Source organism: Schistocerca cancellata, chromosome 12 (assembly GCF_023864275.1).
Source record: "Schistocerca cancellata isolate TAMUIC-IGC-003103 chromosome 12, iqSchCanc2.1, whole genome shotgun sequence".
Taxonomy (NCBI): Eukaryota; Metazoa; Arthropoda; class Insecta; order Orthoptera; family Acrididae; genus Schistocerca; species Schistocerca cancellata.
The window spans coordinates 64,961,247-64,984,124 of NC_064637.1; the positions used below are offsets into that span (position 1 = coordinate 64,961,247).

General features: G+C 42.1%; 1 protein-coding gene across 1 annotated transcript in view; it reads left to right on the forward strand.

Annotated features, from left to right (window-relative positions):
* LOC126109664 (tubulin-specific chaperone D) overlaps nt 1–22,878 on the forward strand; it is a 199,273-nt gene that overhangs the window by 85,755 nt on the left and 90,640 nt on the right. Inside the window, exons 8-10 of the mRNA XM_049914709.1 lie at nt 5,224–5,363; nt 12,356–12,461; nt 22,286–22,466. Coding sequence (XP_049770666.1) covers nt 5,224–5,363; nt 12,356–12,461; nt 22,286–22,466 — 427 coding nt within the window. The remainder of the gene's footprint in view (nt 1–5,223; nt 5,364–12,355; nt 12,462–22,285; nt 22,467–22,878) is intronic.

Below are 22,878 nucleotides of genomic sequence, written 5' to 3' on the forward strand. Positions count from 1 at the left end.
GCTTTTTATTCAGATTGGTTAACAAAGTTTTACTTTCAAAGTCATTGAATGCTCCACTCATTACTCTCCTTACACTCATTTTTGCTTTGTTCAGTTACTGTTTGTCAGCTAGGTTTTGACTTCAGTGTGTGAAGAAGCTCTCTTCGATTATGGGGCAGTCTTCTAACATGGCTGTTAAACTATATCTGGTCTGTAAAGTGAGGAAGACAAGAAGAGAGCACAAAATGGCGAATAGTCTTAGATAGTTCCTTGCATGAACAGTGTGTACTATTTGTTAATGACACTTTTGGATATTGAGCCTAACTTGTTGCCTGAAGTGATTGACCTTCTTGTGATTCCATCTGTGACACTTCACAGTCGTTGATGAAATTATTAGAGTGTTTCTACAGCTCTCTCTACAGTACAAGATCAACACCAACAAATTTGAAGATCACATTAATGCAAGACAAAGGACAGTTTATTGATTCTCACATCTTTCTTCAGGCCTTGCTTGCAACTTGTTTCTGCTTTCAGCGACGTTCTAGGATCTAGCAGACACTTATCAGTCCCAGTTCTGTAGAGCTGCTGCCTTACTGCATCAGAACATATACATAGACGACTTTGCTGCAGGTACTGAATTTGAAGGCAGCCTAGTCTCGCTGTTTTAAGAGTTATTTTCACTAATGAAGCAAATAAAATTGTCACCATTGAAATGAGACTAATTCAGAACAGTTATCCACAATTTGGAAGATGGAAGGAAGGGAGATCCAAATGAAAGTAATGGAAGGAAGGGAGATCCAAATGAAAGTGATAGTTCTAGGAATGGTATGGTACTGGAAGACAGTACATTCTCAGTGAGTTAGTGACAAGTCACCAAAAAATTTTCAGAGACAGCAACAAAAAGAAATTTATTACGAGCAACAGCAGGTCTTCATGATCCTCTGGGATTAAAAACTTCAGTTTGTCTTTCAACGCACTTGGTTACTCAGACTACTTTGGGATGAACCTATCTGTTAAATGGCACATCTGAATGTCAATGAAACCTTCCTGAGCTATCTAATACTTCCAGAAGTAAAGCTGTGAGGACCAGGCGTGAGTCGTGCTTCGGTAGCTCAGATGGTAGAGCACTTGCCCGCGAAAGGCAAAGGTCCCGAGTTCGAGTCTCGGTCGGGCACACAGTTTTAATCTGCCAGGAAGTTTCTATCTAATGCTACCATCCCAAGATGAATCCTTGGAGAGAATGTGAGCTTCTATATTGCTATTTTCTGTGATGCATCTGAGAAAGCATAGGACACTATCATATGTATCCTTTCACTGATGACATTCCCAAAGTAATGTATAGGAATAGGCTATTAGTGTCCATGAAAACAATAACACTTCCTTGGCTTGAACTGTTAGCAGCATTGACAGTGACCAGACTACATCACTACTATTGCAATGTCACAGCTTGTGATCTCAGCAGAGTGCCACTCTGGACTGGTTCTGTCATAACCCTTGGATGGATAAAGTGTGATTCCACTACGTGGGAAATGTTTGTACGCAACAGGGTTACAGAAATACCATACTGTCTCCATGGAGACATTTCCGTGCAAAGATTTAGTTTCAAGAGGATCCGTGCCTCAGATGTTGCAAATATTGGACGTCTGGTGGAATGGACCACCACAGCTATTGTAACACCCTAATTTATGGCCAAGCAATTATCATGCATTTCTTAAATATAAAGAGATTTCCTCAGACTTTCATCATTCATGCTTAACAACTACTCATAGACGCAAATATATTCAGCTCTTACTGGAAGCTGTTGCAAACCACTGCTTGCATTCTCTTCTTGAAAAGAAAACTTTCAGAAAACAGACACATGCAAAGAATTTAGTGCATAAGAGATAGCAGGGGCTCATTTATATTGGATTAAAATCATGCAGCAAGAATTCTTCCTCTCAAAATTTGCTGCTTTAAGCAAAGATCTACCACTTACTAGGACATCAAAAATAAAATGCTTCAACCCCATACTTAGATGGCGACTTATTACATGTACAGGATTGCCTGCATCATGCCGAGTGGTTAGAACACGGGACTAGCATTTGGGAGAATGATGGTTCAAAACCACATCCGTCCATCCTGATTTAGGTTTTCTGTGATTTCCCTGAATTGCTTCAGGCAAATGTTGGGATGGTTCCTTTCAAAGGATGTGGCTGATTTCCTTCCCCATCTTCCCCTAATCCGATCTTGTGCTCCATCTCTAATGATCTCATTGTTGATGGGACATTAAACACTACTCTTATCCTCTGCTGCTACATTGTGCCGAGGCATCTGATGAAGAATGGCATTCCCACATTATAGAAGAAAATTGTCACTTCACCAAACTTCTGATTATGTGCAAACTGAGAGATAAAACAAATATGGACAACTATCTTGGATTAAGAGTGGTTCTTTTACAACTAAGAAAGTCATTCTGAATACTCCACAGCCATCTTGTGACTGAAAGGGTCCTCAGTAGTCTTCCCTGTAAAATTGCACATACCATTGCTGGCCAACAGATATTAGTGCTACAACCAGCTGAAAGAGTGAATCCTCACAAGCTGTTTGAAGTTTCCAGAATTGATTTTGCTGGTCCCCTATATGCAAAAACAGGTATCACTATAAATACTTGTTAAATTCTAATAATCAATCATCACCAGTGTTGTAACAAGAGCCGTACATATAGAACTTACCACCAACTCAACTGCAGACCTATTCTTATTACCCCTTCAAATGTTTACAGGTTGGTGTGGCACTCCACACACTATTTACAGTGATAATGCCCAACCTTTCCATGTAGCAAACTGAGAGATAAAACAAATATGGACAACTAACTGAGAGATATCAGAGATATCACAAATGTGGGCCTTTATCTTAGTGACAATACAGTCAGTTTACTGCACAACAGGTTATCATGTGGAAAGTTATAGCACCACAAATCTCTTGGTGGGAAGGATGGTGGGAACAGATGATTGCCTCGACTAAACTGTGCCTCCACAAAATGCTAGGATGGTGCAGCAATGATGAGGAAGACCTACAAAGAATACTTTTGAACATAGAAGCCGCACATAATTCAACACCTGTCACACTGTGAATGAAGTGCTTATCTCATTGAGGCCCTGAGCCACCAAAACAACAGACTTGGTAAGGCAGTTTAAGCTCCAGCACTAGCGGAGCAGAGATTTCTTATTGCTCTTTCGAACTTTCCATCAAGTCAAGAACACTGGCAAACCATTGAATTGAAAAGATTGTACTTTAACTAGAGAATGTCCTTTCCTGCCATTTAGGGAAAATGGCTAGGGTAAAAGAACTATGAACAGTTCAAGATGGACTGCCTAGAACTGTAATCCTCATTACCACAGATGGGAGGGATCTTACCAGACCAGTCCAGTTGGTCACCCCATTGGAAGTCAACCAGGTTGGGGAGGATGTGGATCTGCGACACCGTATACCATTTTCCTAATAGTCATATCTTTGCACTTCTGCATATGTAATATCACTGCTGTCATGTTGATATAACTAAGTCAATAAACAGTTTTTGTTCAAGTGATCTGTCTTGTACTTCCTTGTATTCATGACTCGGTAACAGAACAAGTGATTATGGGCTGTCTGCTGGCCTATATCTGTGTCTGACACGCAGTCCACTCAATACTCCTGTACCTCCTGGTGTGGCTGAAAGCAGTGGCTGTCATAGTAATGAGGTGTAACACCTCTGAATCACAGCCGATACCTTTGTAGGTGAGGATACTGAAACCATGAAAAAAATCGAGCTATGACTGTGAAACTTCTTAATTGAGTTAATCCTTTTCTACATCTTAATCCTTTAATATGACATTTGCCCCACCGATGGATGACTCTGCATTCTAGCTGTTCAGGAAACATTTCACATTGAAAATAACCTCATTGTCATTACGGAGATGCTTGCCATGCAAGCAAGATTTCAATTTCTTCTAGGATATTGAGTATCCAACCTTTCTCTGGCAGAAGTAAGACAGATATGTTACTAACCTGCTGCAGCTGATGTTGGTAGTTAACTAAATGCATTGTCAAAGCTGACCTAGAGTTAGCCCAGGTCTTTGAATTCTTTAAATCTCATATGAAAATTCATATCTGTGTGGCCAACATATCTGCTCGTGCACATCCAGCTTTTATGGAAGTCTTGTAATTCCATACAGTACATATGTTTTCTTCCTGTCTTTATTGCATCTTACATGTTTTGTGATTCTGGTGACTTTCAGTGTCTGGTTGTGATGATTTCTTTTAGATGTCTCTAGGTCCCCACATTTTTACTCCTTTGACATGGAGCTTTCATTCCATGACAACATTGGGTTGAGGATGACTTCAGATGGTTAATTGATGTTATGTATATACAACACTGTGTTCTCTCTTTTATTTTTATAAATTTTGCAGATGACGGAACTTAGTGCTCTGAAACCAGTCATGTATGTCATAAGAGATTATTGAATCAGCAACTGTAGGGCAGTTTCTTCATTTTACAAAATGGACTTATACAGTTGCAGCTGTCCCACAGGATGGCTCCTTGTCACTAGAATGAATCTCCATTTGTCTCTGCTCCATTTATATGCTTTCCTCACCATATCACATTTCTACAGTGCCATCAGGTGCTAATCAGTATCACAATGGCCAGTGGTCGCAATGTTTTGGCTCATCAGTGCCAAGTGCATGGGAGAAAACAGCAGATAGCTAAAGGCAATCGTCCTGCAATTTGGTAGAAACGAGTAGTTGTTCTAACAGTATTAAGAATGGGGTATTTCCGTATGCCACATGTGTGTCTCTCTGAATGAGAGGTTCTAACAGTATTAAGAATGGGGTATTTCCGTATGCCACATGTGTGTCTCTCTGAATGAGAGGGTCGGTCTTTTTGGGATATCAGTAGTAAGGCACTGTTAGTGCACTGCGTTTAATGACATTTTATGTGCTGATGAGGCCACGAACCAAAGTCTAGCTTGGCATCTGACCTCTGTTTCAGATAATAATGCTGTGACCGACACCTAGAATTCTTCCAGAAATGTCACAAGAGAAATTTTATTATTTGTCCATAGTTGGTACCATGCACTTTTTGATGACTTTTCCATCCTGGAACTTGTGTTACTTCTTTCTTCATTTCTATTTGTTTTTCCATCTTGGAATTTATATTATTTCAAAATTATTGGTTAGCTTAGAGTTTCCTGTTCTACTTTTTTAAAAGATGATGTCTTTTTTCAGATAAACTGTCGGAAAGCAGCATCTGCAGCATTCCAGGAAAATGTGGGTCGTCAAGGAACTTTTCCCCATGGAATTGATATTCTGACTACTGCAGATTTCTTTGCAGTTAGCTCAAGGACTAATGCATACCTCAACATCAGGTATTTAATCTGCTTTGGCTAGTATATAAGTGTTGTAGGAAAGTTCTTGGAGAATGTAAATACTTTAGGGTTGAAGGAGACTACTCACCGAAAAGCAGAAGTGTTGAGTCATTGATAGGCACTCACAAAAAGGATGGAAAATTTGGTAGCTTTCACAGTAACCCTTTGATGAGCTAGAACACACACACACACACACACACACACACACACACACACTCTTACACACTCGCACACGTTCGCCTGTGGCCCTACATGGTGCCGGCTAGAATCTAGTTTAGCCAGCACCATATAAGGGCAAAGATGTGTGTATGTGTGGGCGCGGGCATGCGCACGTGTGTGTGTGTGTGTGTGTGTGTGTGTGTGTGTGTGTGTGCACTCTAGCTCATCAAAAGATAAATCTGAAAGCTAGCAAGTTTTCTTTCTTCTGTGTGTGCCTATTGACAACTCAAAACTTCTTCTTTTTGGTGAGTGGTCTCGATTAAATCACCTAATATATAGTTTGTGAGCTTATGCTATCTTAGCGATGTATTTTTTTGCTTCCTGCCAACATTGGTCCTCAAGGAATCATTAGCTATTTATGTACTGTGATATCTCATATTTTCTCAGTGTGGTTGGTTAATAATGAGCTTCTAGGTGTTCTGCAGAGTTGTTTCCATTTACTGCACAATATTTTGACAATCGATTTGGCCATTTTCCTCAGATGATGTGAATTTAGCTGGTGTCATGGCACAGGCAGCAAATACATATAACAGCAAAACTCACAGCACCTGAAGAATAGGGTTGGTTCGAGCATTGAAATATTGTGTGGCAAATGGAAACAAAAACTTGGCAGAGCACCTGGGAGCTCACTATTAATTTGTGTAATACTAGCAGCTACTAGAGGTATGTAAACCTGTTTTATAATTACTAATAACACTGTTTTATGTAGCTGTTTGAATGGTACTCACACATGACAAGAGTATGCAGAAATCCACCTCTCTCTGTGTATGGGCATCACTTTTCTGCAACCTGAGTACTGTGAACATATGGCTGAGACAAGTAGTGATATTACGATAGTTGTAGATTTCCAACATAGATATCTGTGAAGCAAATTTTAATAGAATTTCTGACATATTCTTTTGGCCAACATAAACATAGCACGGTGTGAACCTGAAAATGAAATTAAATTTTTTCGAAAACAGTCATGCCTTAAAAATAGATTGTTGAAAGGAAGAAACTTCTACATGTTCGAGGTTTTTCGTTTGTTCAGCAGGACACTTCCTCGTTGTAGAAATGGAGAAAATTACATTTATGCAGGAAAGTTGCCTACAATTGATCCTCTTGTGCACTATCTTCAAATGGAACAGGGATAGAGGAGAACTGCTGGTGGTACCTGAACCATCCTTTGCCACTCACTGTAAAGGTAGCTGAGGAAGTATGCTTGCATCCGTCATTTCAGTCACTGAAATGCTAATCACTTTGGAATGTTAATTCGTCTTAGAACAACAATATTATGAAAAGAGCAGATTGCTACTCACCACATAGAGGAAATGTTGTGCCGGCTGCTGTTGCTGGACTGCAACTGCACCTGATGGGTCTAGCAACCTGGCATGGGTGGTGAGGATAAGGAGAGCACAAGGGGTCAGGGAGTGGGGGAATAGCAGGGTAGCAATGGCGGAAGGTGGGATGTAGTGGGGGTAGGATGGGCTTTGGGGTGTGGAATCATGAGGCTGTGCTGGGGAGGATAGACAGAGGCGAGAGGAGAGACATAGAGAAGGGGTAAAGCCTGTAAGGGCATTGGTGGAATGTGTAGTACTGGAGTGGGAGCAGGGAAGGGAAAACACAGGGGAGCACAGGGACTACCGAAGGTCGAGGCCAGAGGGTTATGAGTATGGGAAATATGTTGTGGGGAGAGTTCCCATCTGCGCAGTTCAGAAAAGCTGGTGTTGGTAGGAAGTACCCAGATAGCACAGGCTGTGAAGCTGTCATTGAATTCACATGTGTTGTGCAGCATGTTCAACAATTGGATGGTTCAGCTGTATCTAGGCCACAGTTTGTCAGTGGCCATTTGTGTGGATGAACAGCTTGTTGGTTGTCATGATCATACAGAATGCAGCACAGTGGTGGGGCAGCTTAGCTTGTAGATCAAAAGACTGCTTTCACAGGTAGCCCTGCCTTTGGTGGGCTAGGTGATGCTTGTGACTGGACTGGAATAGGTGGTGCTTGGAGGATGTATGTGACAGTCCTCACATCTAGTTCTATTACAGGGACATGAGCCACGAGGTTAGGGGTTGCAGGCAGTGGTGGCATAGGGATGGACAAGGCTATTGCGTATGTTTGGTGGGTGGCAGAACACCTCTGGAAGGATGATAATGGGTAGGATGTTCTTCATTTCAGGCCATGATGAGAGGTAGTAGGAACCCTGACAGAGAATGTGATTCAGTTGCTCCAGTCCCGGGTCATTTTGAGTCACGAGGGGAGTGCTCCTTTGCTGCCTATCACTGGGAATGTGGGAGGTTGTAGGTGACAGGAGAGATCAGACATGGGAGACCTGTTTCTGTACTAGGTTGTAAGAGTAAATTCAGTCCGTGAAGCCCTCGGTGAGACCCTTGGTATATTCTGAGATGCACTGCTTGTCACTGGGTATCAATCTGTCCTATTTCATAACAATACCAGACAATAATGGAAATTCCTGGATGGAGCAGTATGTAAAATATGGGAAAAGCAACCACTCATCTACAATGGACTGATGCTTGGACCACAGAAACACGTAACAGAAAACAGAATTCACAATAGCTTCTGAGTATTTGCCCTTTTTCTAGCAAAACTACAGACATTTACACACACACAGAGTGTGTGTGTGTGTGTGTGTGTGTGTGTGTGTGTGTGTGTGTGTGTGTGTGTGTGTTTGCGCGCGCACGCGGATGTGCGTGCAACGAAAAGACTGTTACACACTGAGTTTTCAGCCAAAGACTTCTTCAGAAAAGAAAGGAAAACACACACATTCACACAAGCAGGCACACCTCACGCACACATGCACATTGTCTTGGGCCGCTGTAGCCTAGTTGTAATTGTTGATATTCAGACCTGAACTTCAAACATCAAGTTACTTTACATATGAGTTAATGTGTTAAATATTTGATGTTAAGCATGTAAGTGAGAAAAACTTTAGCAAATGATTGAAATTATGTTTAAGCCTGGCAACTTGATAAATGACAAGGAAAGAATTTTAGAAAGATGTAAAGAATACTTTTCAGAACTCCTTAATTGCCCATACCAGATAGACATTACCTGCAGACACCACTTAGGAAAGGAAAGATGGAGAATAACGGGAAGTGACTGAAGAAGATACGATGGTTGCTGTTGTGTCTAGACAAGACAGTCTAGACACAAGGCGGAGATACCGAAAGGGCACGCGTCAACTCACGCCGACTGGCGTGAATTCTGGAACAGGATACGTAATTAATGCTATAAAGAAAAGTACGTAGCTGATGTGATACTTAACTTTTAATCCATCATTGTGGTACATCGCTCTTGACGATACAAATGAGACTTTAATTACAAGCACTGTAAGGCTAATGGCGCCTTGCTAGGTCGTAGCCATGGACTTAGCTGAAGGCTATTCTAACTGTCTCTCGGCAAATGAGAGAAAGGCTTCGTCAGTGTAGTCGCTAGCAAAGCCGTCGTACAACTGGGGCGAGTGCTAGTCCGTCTCTCTAGACCTGCTGTGTGGTGGCGCTCGGTCTGCAATTACTGACAGTGGCGACACGCGGGTCCGACATGTACTAATGGACCGCGGCCAATTTAAAGCTACCACCTAGCAAGTGTGGTGTCTGGCGGTGACACCACAGTTGCAATCTAAAGACTCACAAACAACGAACCCCTAGAGCAGGACAGAATAACAGGAAACTTAACAGGTTGCAGTGGGCGGTGGGAGATTGCACCTAGAAATATATAAACTGATCCAATTGTTATGGAAAAATGAAACATTGCCAGAAGAATGGAAATTGGTCATAATATGCCCAATATACAAGTAGTGAAGCAAGTGTGGTAACTACAGAAGTATGTTGTATATAACTACAAGGTACTGTGTATCATCATCCTCAGAAAATTATAACCATTCACAGAGCACAACATACAGGAATACCAAGCTGGCTTTCGACCAAACCAGTTGACAGTAGGTAACATATTCACTCTAATACAATTGTTTACAAAATGCTGAGAATATGATAAAGATATGTACAGTCGATTTTCAATGTTCGTACAACAGCAACAGTATAAAATGCACTGCGTCACTTCAGAATCCCTGAGAAACTATTGAGAATGGTGCAAACTTGTATGGATGGGTCAGGAGCGGCAGTGCATTTCCGAAGGGTCACATCAGAAGTGTTAGAGATTGAGGCAGGTCTCAGACAAGGGAATGCTATCTCCTGTATTATGGTAAACATCTTACAGAAAGTAATAAGTGAGTGTAGGCAACAGGAGTGGGCTGGAGTACAGGTGGATGGTATTTTCAGTTGTCTCACATGTGCAGAAGATATAGTACTACTAAGTGAATCAAACCAATAGTTAAAAGAAATATACCAGAAAATGGACAACTGTGCATGGAAGATTGGGCTATAGGTGAAGCAAGACAAAATGGAGTTCATGCAAATATGAAAAAGACAAGAGCAGGAGGAATTTCTTGATGTAGATGCCATGGGGTTCAAAAGAGTTCAAATACTTGGTTTATACGTTTATCAATGACAACAGCACAGAAATGAACATCAAGGAAAGAATAGTGGTGGGAATGAAATGCATGTATTCCCTCAGGGAGACGCACAGCTCAAAATCAATATAAGCGAACACAAAGATGAGAACCTATAACACAGTGATAAGCCCGGCAGCATGTGCGGTTCAGAAACCTGGAGCATGACTAAATGAGGAAAGGAAAAAATATGAGGGTGTGCTGAAAAGTAATGCCTACAGAATTTTTGTTCTATTCTCAGTATTAGTTGAAGTATTACATGTCATGGTTATTACTCGGTCGACTTTTCTGCTTCGCTGTCACAAGTTGCAACCCTCTACTTCCAGAGGACTCTGAATTGTAGCGTGTAACGTGGCAGCATGTAACGTAACAATGTTGGTGTGTGGAAAACCTCAGAAAAATTAAAGAGTTTGTTCACACACGGAGCATCCTCTCCTTCAGCATGATAATACTAGACCCCATCTGATCTTAATCTGTTTCGAAGACATCTTAATCTGTTTCCAAGACTTGAAGAACACCTTCGAGTACTTGATAGTGATGAAGTGGTGTAAGCAGAGGTCAGGTTTTAGCTCCATCAACGAAGTCCAACATTCTATAGTGACAGTATCAAAAAACTGGTCTCTTGTTGTGAGAAATCTGTTTTCCACTTGGTGACTTGTGTTGAGAAATAAAAGAATAAAGATACAGAATGTTAACAACATATGTTTTACTTAAAAAAATTTTAACAGTTTTCATATAAAAATTCGAATGCATTACTTTTCAGCATGCACTTGTATAATATTTGAAAGAAGAGTAAAGGAGGAAGGTGTCAGGAACGATCTTAGATGAAGGAGAATGGAGGGGGAGGAGGAAGAACAATGAAATGTACCTAGCGATGCAACGTCCAACAATCCTACAGAAGCTGAAGAGCGAAAGAATCCAATTTGTTTGTTGGAAGTCAATAAGTGTCCTCATTATGAAACATTGGATGAATATCGTCTGGGCAATTTAAGCTCCGTTTTACTCAAAACCATGTTTTTCACACATCTCTACATTTATGTTGTCATATTTCCTGAACTGTGTGCTGTACAATTATGTAATTTTCCAAGTACATTCAGTGGCATATGTTGCGAATGCTGTTAGTAGTAAAGAGATACTAAATTAAAATATCATGCCCTATGCTGAAGTTTTACTGCATGACCAGCAAAAATCTAGTGAAGTCATAAACTTTTTCCTTTCATCATTTTGTGGGGGCTGCTGGTGGGAAAATGTACGAAAATGTTTGAAATTATGTGTAAAGGTTGTTGCAAGTCACTAAGTGCTCTCATTCTCAAATACTAGTTGAATAATGTTGATGTGTTTGTGAGACGTCAGTTATGCTGCCTCAAGACACACACACACACACACACACACACACACACACACACACACACACACACACACACACACACAGTTTCTAACTAGAATACTTGTTTTATTGTGTTAAACTATTTACGTAAGGTTGTGCCTCAGACTGAGTAGACTATGACAGCATTTTACATTTTTAAATTCAGTCAGTAACTATGCAAAATATTGAAAATTAAAATTTGTTGCCTCTGGAAGCCCTAAGATAATTGTAACTGGTTCTGGTTTCCGAGATAGTCGTATATCAAAATTGTGATGCAGTGAAATGTCATATCTAGTGCATTATTACTCTTAGTGTTTAAACTGAATATTTGTAAGCTCTGTGTTAAACCTCCTGTCACCAAGTGCTGTGTTTTCCACACTGGTTTTGAAGTGCTTTGTTCACAATGTCTTGGTTTATGTGAAGTGTATGTAGCGAAATAACAAAGCTGTCTTATTTCTGTGTACAGTTTGAAAGACTTATCTAAAGCAAAAGTGTCCCAGCTTTAATTATGCCTCATGTGATGATGAGTCTGAAGTGCCGAAAAACTGCCTGCAGGAGCAATAAAAGTTTTTAAAAACATTAAACCAAGTGGTTGCAGTTTCCATACAAATCATCTGCTGTCTAACCAGTCTCACTGTTTAGCATCTCAAATAGATAAGACAGATGTAATCCCTATTGTTGCTATTTGTTGTTGTTGTTGGTGGTGGTGGTCGTCGTCTTATTTTTGTAAGCTGGATTCTTTTTTGATTTCGCCTGGTACTGGCTTTCTGTCTACCGTTTAAGTGTTTTTGAGGTATTGCAAGTAACATTCTTGTAATTGTCAGTTTAATATTATGCAGCTTTAGTATTTTTGTGCATTTTGTCTTTGGCCCTAATTTTTCATTTCTCCGCATTCCACAGTGTGTATATAGCACAATTTGAAGAATATACTCTGCCTCTCATAAACCATTTGGTTGAGAGGAAGGTAGACCATTGGGATATTGCCATTCAAGATCTTGCTGCAAAGGTGTGTATTTGTTGGATCTACTTTCCATATTTAAAAAATTCTTTTTTAGTTACAAATTTATTTTGTGAGACATGTATTTGGTGAGAGAATCAGAATAACTTTGCTTCTCAAGTAATGTAACTTGTTGAGTGGCTTTGATGCTGGAAAGAAGAGAGGTTAAATGTTATGTCTGGCAGGTAAGATAAAGGACTCCTCTATGTGTGGGTTGGTTTTAACACTGCAGTGCTGTACTGGGCACATTTGTATGGGAGGTTTTACGTTATTGCCATCCTCCAACCATTAAATGAACATACCCTGTTGTTGGGTGTGAGATATAATCATATGTGGACGTCAGACCACAGTGCAATTTGTCATTCTTCAAATAAGGTAAGAATGTATGAGAGTAAAAAGTATCTGCACTATATTTACAGTGACATCATTTCTCAACATAGTCACTCTTCTTTCTAATGCTCTTGATCCACTGCTGCACAAGTTTTCACTCTTGAACAGCAGGCCACATATGCACTGCTTCCTTGAATTCTTCATTGGAGCTGAATTGATAGTAAATATATGAAAACCTGGCAAGGCATGACCAGGAGTGTATGCAGGATGCTACAGTACCTCTAAATGCACATTCTGAAGAGTATGACTGGCGTAAGCAAAGATACACAGAAGCATGTTGTTGTGCAAATAAGAATGCTGTTTGGCAGTAGCCCTTGGCACTGGTTCTGAATGTTAGCCTGCAACTTCTTGCAAAACAAATTTCTCTCATGATGATTTTTCACTGTTAACTAGTTTCCTGGAGAATGTTCCAGAAAATATCCCGGAACTAGTCTTTGTTTGTCCCAAAAAGTTACCATTTTTCTAGAGAGCGTCGACTCTTGAATTTATTTTGGTTTGAGATCTGAGGTGTTTCTGTTCTGTGCTTTGGTGTTTGCTCACTGCTTCAAAGTGATGAACCTGTTTCATCCTCAGTGACGATTCGCATCAAAGATATTTCACCTTCATTAACATAACAGTCCAGTAACTACTGACAGATTCTCACACAATTGTATTTGTCTCTCCACAACTTGTTTTGCCATTTCTCTTGCACAAACAAGTTGGGCCTTTTACGGATAAAGTTATGTGCAGAATTGTATATTTGGTTTGCCACTTCAGCAACAGTCACCCTCCCGTTATTCAAAATTGGGTCAGAAATTTACTCAGTGTCAGCTAAGGTGTGCATGTGACTAGATCACCTGCTCTGTCCTTGTCCTTCCCACTTTTTTAGCGACTTTGGAATTGTTCAGTCCACTGCTAAACTCTCTGTCATGATAAAACACTGCCCCTGTATTATGCTGAAAGTCTGCTATGGATTTTACCTCCTAGTACACTTTCAGGAAAAAGGATTACAAAAGGCTGTTCTTCACTCGTGCAAACAAAGAATGGTGCAGTCATGTTTACTTCACAAGAACACCATGTTTATTTCACAAGAACACAAAATACTATATTTCATGACACCGAAACCAGCCACGAATGAAGAGAATGGTGCTGTGCACTTGCTGGCGAGCACGCTGAGCTGTACTACTAACCAGATGATGATTAGAATGAAAGGGCAGATACTTACTGACTTGCCATTGTATATTACAGTGGTTGTGCTGTACTTACCTTCAGGGTGTGAAATTCCAAGTACTGCTACACACACGTTAAAAATAGAAAAAGGAACTTTTTCTTTCTTTGGAGAGGAAGAGGAAAGGTTGAAATGAGTTGGTAAGCACTGCCAGCCCTCTCTAACCATAAGCTCTGGGCTTCAGCACCAACCGTGCGGCACATTGGTGGAATGTTGTGTGTTTTGGAGATTGGGGGCCTTGGCTTCACCGCCTGGATTGTGAGGAAGGTACACACCCAATAAAAAAAAAAAAACCTCATCCCCAAGGTGTGCTATGTGCTGATGAGGTGAATGGCTGTTGAGGTAAAGTAGTCTCTAAACGGCAACCTCTGGGGCACCTGCCACCCTCCAATTGCTCAGGCATGCAAGGCTCTGCCTGAGTTGACAATTCTTTCCCTAGCATCTCATGGTATCCCTATGGAATGGTCTCGTTAAACTACTACTCCTGACAGGACGCATGTACTGTCAGGTAGTACCTACACCCTCTCATCACAGAGAGCTCGAGCTCGGTTGGTCAGTTCTGCCAGACAAAAGGTTCAGAATCATAGTAACAGGGTATTACGGTGCCATAACACTTTCATTGTAATCAAACAAACAGGGGAACCTTTGAGAAGGTCTCCCATTTTTATAGCCACAAGGCATTGAAAGGTATTACTGGGGCTCTAAAAAAGTCAAACAACTTCCTAATGTAACACTTCTAGTTGAAACTGCTAATTCAAACAAAATATGTCAAAGATTTGGTGATACCACTATGGGATGTAATGGAGGGCTACGTGTGGCAGTTGTGGAGGCTCATCTCCTGAATCAGGCAATTATTGTGCACTTGCTCCAAAATGTGTAAACTGCTCTGGGGATGACCCAGTGTGGAGCAGAAAGTGTGAGGTTTACAATGAGGAAAGGAAAATTCAGTAGTAGGTGAATACCCAGTCGAGGCTGAGTTGCATAACAACCTTAACTTTGATAAAGATGTGGTACTAGCTTTGATATAATTGAGGTAGTCCCCACAAAGTTACAGGAAGAACGGAAAAATATGGGTGTTACAGAAGTGCAGAACGATATGAGGAGAGTCATTGGGAAATTGGAAAAATTGGCAACATTTATTCTAACATTTAGTTCTCCGGAATTGCCTGAACATACCCCTGGAGGCTGTATCTGCCTTAAGATTTGACTATTTGTTCCTAACCTAATGCGATGCTTCAGATGTCAAAGATTTGGTGATACCACTATGGGATGTAATGGAGGGCTACGTGTGGCAGTTGTGGAGGCTCATCTCCTGAATCAGGCAATTATTGTGCACTTGCTCCAAAATGTGTAAACTGCTCTGGGGATGACCCAGTGTGGAGCAGAAAGTGTGAGGTTTACAATGAGGAAAGGAAAATTCAGTAGTTGAAAGTTAAAAGACACATACCCTATGGTGAAGCTAAAAAACATTTCAAAGCTATGTAACCTCCAGTTTTTGCTACTTCTTTTGCATCCACTCTTAAGATGCCAGTCACCAAATGTGATGCCTCCACACAAACTCAGACCTAGATTCAAGTACGAGCATATGCACTTGTGGGTGTGCCTGTGGGGGAAATGCTCCCCTTGAAACAGAAATCATTTGGAAGCCGTCAGAAATGGGCTTACCATCTAAGCCACATATCATTGCCCACGATCAGAAGCCAACTAAGCAGCCCCACAATCCAAGCAACCACCTCCTCTCATAAATAAAGAAAAATGACCTTAAAAAAGTAGTTCCAAGTCCAAGAAAGTGGTAGTGAAACCTTCGGACTGGTGAGCTCTCTCCCTCTTTGATAGGGACTATGCCATTGAACATATGAACTTCCATTCGGACGGACCAGAGGGCCAGGAACTGGCCAATGTTCTTCCTGACTTCCCGGTCGTTGGTGACAAATGTCACTTCTCTCCTGTCCCTCTTACCAAGACCGTACAAGCAATTGCCGTGAAAGTTCTAGCACCCTTCAATATCACAGTGTGTTCTTTCTATCTTCCACCTAATGATACTTTGGATGCAGATGCACTGGCAGAACTTTTCCAGGCACTCCCATGCCCATTCCACCTAGTGTGGGACTTCAATGCACACAATGTGCTGTGGGTCTCGGCTACCATTTGCCCCAGGGTTCGGATGATTGAGCAACTTGTCCGTTCTGAGATATCTGCCTTCGGAACGTGGGTCAGATGACACGCTTTTGCACAGCTATAGGGTCTTCTTCAGCCATTGGCCTTTGTTTTTGTTCCCCAGCTATTGCAGACTCAGTTCAGTGGGAAGTGGCTACAGATTTACATTCTAGTGACCACTTCCCAGTGTGGATCCATCTGCCGACTAGGATGATGGCTAACAGCAGACCAACAAATGGTTGATACAAAGGGCAATTGGTTGCAGTAAAGTCAACAGGGTATTTGTGAACAAAAGGGTTGTGCACAGGAGACAGTGTCCCATATCACTTGTGAGATCCAACGGGCTGCTGCTGAGTCCATTCCCTGGTCACCATGTCAGGCCTGTACCTTGGTGGAATGTCAACTGTCGATTGGCAATCAGGGCCAGACAAACAGCTGTGCAGACCTTCAAACACTGTCCAACTACAGAATACCTTCATGCCTTCAAATCTGTGAGAGCAGATGCGAGGTGAGTGACAAAAGAATGGAAGCGGGTTCCTGGAGGAATTCACGACTTCCATTAATCGGTCCGCTTCCACTGCGCAAGTTTGGGACTCAATAAGACGGATTTCAGGCAAGGGCAGTACACTTCCCCTTTTCCTTGTCAAGTAATGGGACCTTGGTGGGCATGCCAGAAGACATGGCATAGGTTTTAGCTGAACACTTCCTTACTGGCACTACGTCGTCCAAATGAGCTTCTGCTTTCCAGGTGCTCCATAGGACTGCAGAGATGAGGAAGCTCAATTTCTTCTTGCATAATGAGGATGTCTACAACCTTCTGTTCTCCATATGGGAACTAGAATTAGCTGTGTCTGCAGCCAGAGACACTGTTCCATGATGTGATGAGATCCAATACGTCATGCCTCATCATCTGTGCCCTGAAGCGAAAGGACAGCTCCTCTCTTGTTTCAATCAGATCTGGTTTGATGGAGAGTACCCCACGACTTGGAAAGAGGAAATATTAATTCCATTCTGGAAACCAGTCAAGCACCGAAGCACCTCCAACAGTTACCAGAGTGTAGCCCTTCACAATTGTATGGGTAAGACTCTTGAACGCATGGTCAACCGTCGCCTTGTCTGACTGCTCGAATCCTAAGGTCACCTGAGCCGCTCCCAGTGCAGTTTCAGGTGCTACTGTTCCACCCTTGACAACTTAATTCTACTGGAGATGGTGATACAGGAGTCCTCCTTATACCGAAACCATTCGGTTTGTGTGGTTTTTGACCTCGAAAATGCATATGACCTTACTTGGAGGTACAACATCCTTTCTCAGCTTCATGAATGGGGGCTATGTGGATTCCTACCACTTCGTATCCAATCCTGTCTCAAGGACTGGCATTTTTGATATCATGGTGGCGATGCCTTGTCTGTCTGCTATATTCAAGAGATTAGGGTCCCCCAAGGTAGTGTCCTCAGTGTCACATTGTTTGCCATCACTATCAGTGACATTTCCTCTGCAGTCAGGAGGCCTCTCAAATACTCTTTGTTTGTAGACGACTTTACAATCTTCTACTCTTGAGTGAAAGTGAAGAAGAATTACATATCTACTGAACGGGGCGAACAGTCTAATGAGTACAGAGTATGAATTGTGAGTAAATCGAAGAAAGACGAAGGTAATGAGAAGTAGTAGAAATGAGAACAGCGATTGATGGTCACGAAGTAGATGAAATTAAGGAATTCTGCTACCTAGGCAGTAAAATAACCAATGACGGATGGAGTAAGGGGGACATCAAAAGCAGACTAGCAGTGGCAAAAAGGGCATTCCTGGCCAAGAGAAGTCTACTAATATCAAATATTGGCCCTAATTTCAGGAAGAAATTTCTGAGAATGTATGTCTGGAGTACAGCATAGTATGGTAGTGAAACGTGGATTATGGGAAAATTCGAACAGAAGAGAATTGAATCATTTGAGATGTGGTGCTACAGACGATTGTAGAAAATTAGGTGGACTGATAAGGTAAGGAATGAGTAGGTTCTGTGCAGAATCGGAGAGGAAAGGAACATTTGGAAAACACTGATAAGGAAAAGGGACAAGATGATAGGACATGTGTTAAGATGTGGGCAATGACTTCCATGGGAGCTGTAGAGGGCAAAAACTGTAGAGGAAGACAGAGATTGGAATACATCCTGCAAAAATTAAGGACGTAGGTTGCGAGAGCTACTTTGAGATGAAGAGGGTAGCACAGGAAAGAAATTTGTGGTGGGCCGCATCAAACCATTCAGAAGACTGATGACCAAGGACCAGGACAACTGGTTTTCAGTTCTCAACCAAGTAGTCTACGTGTGTCAATTTCAACCATGCTTGTCGAAGTTTTAACCAACCAGTGCTAACAATGGGGGACAATACTTTATGTTTGCAAGAAACATTCTTGCACTTCTTCACTTAGTGCACTGCGGGCACTTTACCAAATGTATCCAGTAGACCAGCTGATTAAGCTCATCCGTGACTCCTTACTATGGCTCCAACACCGTGGCAAGGAGGCGATATATTGCAGGGTACCTGGCTACATCGGGATACAGGGAAACAATGTGGCCGACAAAGCTGCTATGGAAGCATGTCAGGATGGTGCTGTCCATCAGTGTCCCACCCCATTGCACACCATCATCTTATTTTCTGACAGATACATCAGGCGTCAGTGGGAGACTAAATGGTTGCAGAGGACAGAAAGGCATGGGGACTTCATGCCAGCCTCAACCGCTGTGAGGAGGTTCTGCTTACCAGACTGTGCATCGGATGTAGCCCTCTCCTCTGGTGGGAGGATCCACCATTCTGTGATGTTTGTGGCTTGCCACTTTCAGTTCAGCATATTTTGGCAACCTGTGTCCTATATACTGATATTAGGGCTGGCCTCAGTCTCTAAATGGCAATCTGTCCACCCTTCTCACAGATACTGATTCCAGTGTCACAAGAGTGGTAAATCCCAAAATTGGTGAAGAAGTGAGGCAGACTTTAATACATTATAACCTGCCCCACATGTCAGGACAGCCTTCATCCCCACCCATGAGATTGGCATGCTGACTTTTTGTCAGGGCACTGATGACCATGAAATTGAGCATCCCTCACCTCAAATCATCATCATCATCATCATCAGTGGTTATCCAGCCCCACTACCCTCATATAACTCTCTGTTGACATCCCAGAATTTCTGAATCTCAAACCTCACCATTGTTTCCCTGATCCCTCAACATGAAAAGTAACTTAATACCGGCAGAAAGAACCGGAGTCCACCACCTAAAATCTCCCTTCCTTGTTCCCACTGCAGCACTACACAGTGTCCTATTCTACCAATGCACCAGCTACTCTTTCTTTCCACTTCACAGCTACACTACTTCCCCCTCCCAACTGCACCTAGCAGCCCTACCCTGTCCTCACCGTGTGTCTGTACACTCCCAAAGCAGCATTACATCTTCCCTCACCCCTCCCCTGCTGTCCCTTCCCCTCCCTGCCCATGCTGCTTGCTTACCCTCAGCACCCACGCCTGATTGATGGTCCCATCAGATGCAATTGCACTTCACAGTTCTAGCCACACTGGTCAGTGACAGTGGTCATGTGTGTGTGTGTGTGTGTGTGTGTGTGTGTGTGTGTGTGTGTTATCTACTTCAGAAGTAGTTTACATGTCTAGCACTCTTTTTTCCTTGTGGCTGTCTGCCACTCAGTGGCTCCTCTATGTGGTAAGTAGCAATTTATTCTTTTCATAATATTGTTGTTATTCCATCCTGGACTTTCCATTGCATAGTCTAATATTTTCTCTTTTTACAAACTGGTGGCTGCCTCAATTGACTCCTGCCTGCCAACCTGTGCACTTTGAGCACTCTTGGTTTTGTCTCTTAATTAAAGGATTTCCCATAAATAACACAACTTTTCAGTGAATAACATCGAAATTTATCAATGAAAGTAAGTAATTCACTTATTACTGCAGTAGATACTACCTGTCATTATGTATGAAATGCAATATTACTGAAATACTCTCCACAACTGTTATAGGCATCCAGATAGCTTCATAGTTATACTCAAAATCAACCTCATTAGAGACAATATTTTTTTTTTTCACTGCTATGAACCCCCCCCCCCCCTCCCCCTTTGTCCTACAGCACGTAATTGTCTCTACAGTATATGTTCCATGACTCGCTAAAAATATCAGAAATTTCTGCGTCAGTTTTCAGCCACCTCTCGGTTCCGGGAATAATTTCTGTGTGAAAAATTTTCTGGAGGGCAGCAAATTCAGGAAATCTGTTATGAGTACTTCGACAGTTTACTGATTTTTGAGAGTCGAAGCATCTTTACTCTGAATGCGGTCTGATTTCGCTGTCTGCATGTCGACTGACGAGTGTCCGTCAGAGTACCTCAAACAACCACCTAGCATAAAAAAAGTCCAATGTGCACTCCAGAAGTACCTTGCTACCTAAATAGCTGACCTGTCAAGGGGAGTCTTAAACTCGACATCCGATAAAGCAGGTCTGGAAACCTGCTTCCAAGACCGTCATAGAGTTGGCAAAGCCTTTGGTTGAGACTCCCCCATTGGCTCCAAATCATAGGACCCCTTTCGTACCCTGCAAACAATGGTGCCAATTGTGAGCTCTGCTGGCAGCTTTCATCACTTCTGCCAGCGGCCTGTGTGAACTGAGGATGGCCACAGAAGCCAGGCGACATGTGTTGCTGGAGACAGTGAGAGTCACAACGTACAGACGACTGCACTCTACATGCTCGATAGTTGCAGACATGGCCGCCTCCACATCTCGGATGAGGCCCCTTGGCAGAAATACTGAGGGCACATTGACTTTCTTTTCCAGCCCTGAATGCTGTCTCCCTAGGGGGCTTCACAATGTGCCTAACTTAGAGCTCCTGATAACTAGCAAACTCTGCCCATGTGTGCCTGCTTGGACCCTGCCGAAGGAGCGGCCACCTGCTCACATACAGAGAGAATAAGCAAGGCCAGCACCAATATTGGCCCACGACTTCAAGCATCGCACACTCGTTACCAGCTGTCACTCACTCTGTGGTGAGGATGGGTTCCCCATGACACGTCCACCGGAAGGTGGCTTGGTAGCAGAGCCTGTGGGTGAAACAAGTAACATCTTACACCCTGAGGCAGCAACCTGAAGACAGTGCCTTCAGCTGTTCGTGAACTGCAACCAGCTCCTCCTGTGTCCGCACATAGCATGCGCACATCCTGCCCATCCTAGCACTACTAACAGAACACAGAAAAAGCTGAATATGTAACTTGTTACTCTGTAGGTGTGTAGCAGATGACAGTTGGAACCTGATATTTAGGTAACATTGATGAACAGGGAACTGATCCATAATTTTCACTTGACACATATTATTCATTTTACATTGTCAATATCATAGTAAACAACACCTTCAAATGTTGAATAATTGATGGTACTGACATAACAATTGGTTGCAGATTCCCCAGTTGTAATCTAAGTTATGTTAAATATGTGTTTGTGCAAAGGATTCAGCTGTCAAACATCTCCTACTGCGCTGTGACCTTACATGACAAGCCCTTCCCGTGACCATTGTCCACCCTATTCTATTTGCCACACCATCTGCACCCCCCCCCCCCCCCCCCCCTTGTGGCTGAAGTTGTTTACTATTCACTCTGCATTAGTAAGCACTGCACAAGCTTTAGTCCAGTGCTGATAGGAGAACAGTGATGAAGTCTTGGAGGGTGGCAAGATGTCATGCTTTTTCTTCTCTGTCCTGCATATTGGTAGTACTTAGAGTTTTGCATTCTCAAAATAATTACTGACCAGCCATTTTGTCCTTGTAATTTTATTCTTCTTTTCAAGCGAATCTTCCTTTTGACTCGGGAATTACATTTCAACTGAAAATATTTGCAGAAGTTATCAGTAACTTATTTTGCATGCACTCACACACATGCGAGTCTGAAAAACACATACACACACAAACACACACACACACACACACACACATACACACACACACACAGAGGGAGAGAGAGGGGGGGGGGATGTATTTGTATGTTTTATATTATATTGCAGGATGAATTTATTAAGATGTAAGATTTTCCCTCTAGGCACTGCACAACTTGACACCTAGAGCACCAAAGTATATGGCAACTGCAGTGATGGATAAACTCCTGACACAAACCTTATCTATTGACATGAAAGCTCGCCATGGTGCTGTGCTTGCAATTGGTGAAATTGTCCACGCATTGTCATTATTGCCTGGAGAAAAAAAAATTGAAGACCATTTAGGTGAGTGAGGAATGTATAACTTTAAATGCAGGTAATTTTTACCATAGTTCATAACTTTTACTGTTTTCATTACTAATTTTCATATTGTAACTGTGGAATTAATGTTCGTTTCCAAAAGATTGAGCTCTTTGGTCTGACCTACATAACCTACATTTATGTAATATTAATGGGTTATGGATGTTAGAGTAATGGAAAATCAAAGATGGGAACAATAAACAGAAATGGGGGAAGACAACCCTCATCTGTGGCTGATAAAGTCACATATACCCACGTGCAACAGCACAGTGTGTATTGTGGATGGGTGTGTCTGGGTATCTCTCTGCTCACGAGAGACGATGTGTACTTACATTACAAAAAGATCAGTACCTCAAAAAGCAAGTAACAGCCCTGTAATGTATGTAATATATGGACC